The sequence below is a fragment of the Papio anubis genome, chromosome 7, assembly GCF_008728515.1.
Source record: "Papio anubis isolate 15944 chromosome 7, Panubis1.0, whole genome shotgun sequence".
Taxonomy (NCBI): Eukaryota; Metazoa; Chordata; class Mammalia; order Primates; family Cercopithecidae; genus Papio; species Papio anubis.
Genome location: NC_044982.1, coordinates 671,550 through 673,326, shown reverse-complemented (window position 1 = coordinate 673,326; position 1,777 = coordinate 671,550). Strand labels below are relative to the sequence as shown.

The 1,777-nt window shown below is 48.8% G+C and overlaps 1 gene segment (V, D, J or C); it reads left to right on the top strand.

Moving 5' to 3' along the window:
* Positions 1-562: 562 nt before the first annotated feature.
* On the top strand, positions 563-1,306 carry LOC101004105. The segment is given in 2 exon segments: positions 563-810; positions 897-1,306. Coding segments are annotated over 2 exon segments (456 nt in total).
* Positions 1,307-1,777: the final 471 nt, after the last annotated feature.

Below are 1,777 nucleotides of genomic sequence, written 5' to 3'. Positions count from 1 at the left end.
TATGAGCACGGAGACCACATCCAGTGCAGGTGCAGAGCAAGGCTGCAACAACCAGTCAGCTGCTCCCTCAAGAAGCTTCCAATTCCCTTGTTCAAAGCATCTGCTCAATCATGGATTGAGAAAGGGGAAGTCATGTCTGCAGGCTACTCTCTCTACAGAGCTGACAGGGCACAAGGACAACATTGATTATTCTTGGAACATGCCTATAGGAATGTAGTTGTGTGCAGACACACTGATAAGCACACAATTCTTTACACAGTATATTTTTAAATGTTTTCTTTTTAGTTATCCTCTCCAATTAAAAAATCATCCCTTTTTCCCCTAATCAAAGAGGATTTTGATCAGAATGCTTGTGAGGACTCCCCTGCTCTCCCAGATGCCCACCCTCATTTCTCTTGAAGGGAGGAAAACATCAGCTCTCTTGATTTCTACTCTCATCCTCTAGGACTAAAATCAGAAGGATACATGCCCCCTGGGTGAGCATCCAAGAAGACCCTGTCTCTAGGAGCAGGAGCCCCAAGCCTTGACTGAGAACCATGGTCCTGAAATGAGACGATGTCCCCCATGGAGAGCACATGTGGACGTCCACACCGGAGGGCTCACTGCGCCTCACCACAGATGCACTCCCCTACTGAGTCCTGAGACCTGAGTGCACCCCATAAAGTAGGGCTCAGATGAGGAGATGCAAATCTCCACCAGCTCCACCCTCCTCTGGGTTGAAAACCAGAGCACAGGGCCTGGCTCAGTGACTCCTGTGCCCCACCATGGACACGCTTTTCTCCACGCTCCTGCTGCTGACCGTCCCGTCCTGTGAGTGCTGTGGTCAGGGACTCCTTCGGGGGTGAAACATCTGTTCTTTCCTTTATGGGCTTCATCTTTTTATGCTTTCCCCACAGGGGTTTTGTCCCAGGTGACCTTGAAGGAGTCTGGTCCTGCGTTGGTGAAACCCACACAGACCCTCACGCTGACCTGCACCTTCTCTGGGTTCTCACTCAGCACTTCTGGAATGTGTGTGAGCTGGATCCGTCAGCCCCCAGGGAAGGCCCTCGAGTGGCTTGCACGCATTGATTGGGATAATGATAAATACTACAGCACATCTCTGAAGAGCAGGCTCACCATCTCCAAGGACACCTCCAAAAACCAGGTGGTTCTAACAATGACCAACATGGACCCTGTGGACACAGCCACATATTACTGTGCACGGGTACCACAGAGTCACAGCCCAGGGCGCCTCCTGTACAAGAACCCACGCTGCTTCTCAGGGGTGCTTCCTTCCCACCTCTGCAGAACAGGAAAGAGTGGCTGAGATACCATTTCCTGCCAGGGCCTGGGTTTCCTATCCCCATCTCACTCAGAGCCTTGTCTTCCCCCCTCTTCTTTACTAAGGAATGGCATGTTGCCTGTTAGTGGTTCATGCAAGTAGAGGCTGTATCCTGTTTGACAAAGATTCAGCATGAAAAGTTCCTGTTACCTGAGCCAGATGCATCACTGGTATGTGGCCACCAGTTTCTCAGGCTCATACCACTTTATGGGACCAAATACAAATGCCTATAGCATATGCCATTCTTAAACTGCAGACATTATGTCAAAGAAGAATGTGGAGATAAGAGAGCAGGAGGAATTGTGAAAATCTAGATAACATCTTTTCTTGTAGAGTGGAAGTTCCTTAGTAAAGTATTTTCATGAAACAATAAGACAGATGGAATGTGCCCTCATCATGGATTGTCTCACACTGGCAGTGCACAAATACATTTCTAAAAATTTCATCGGATACGTG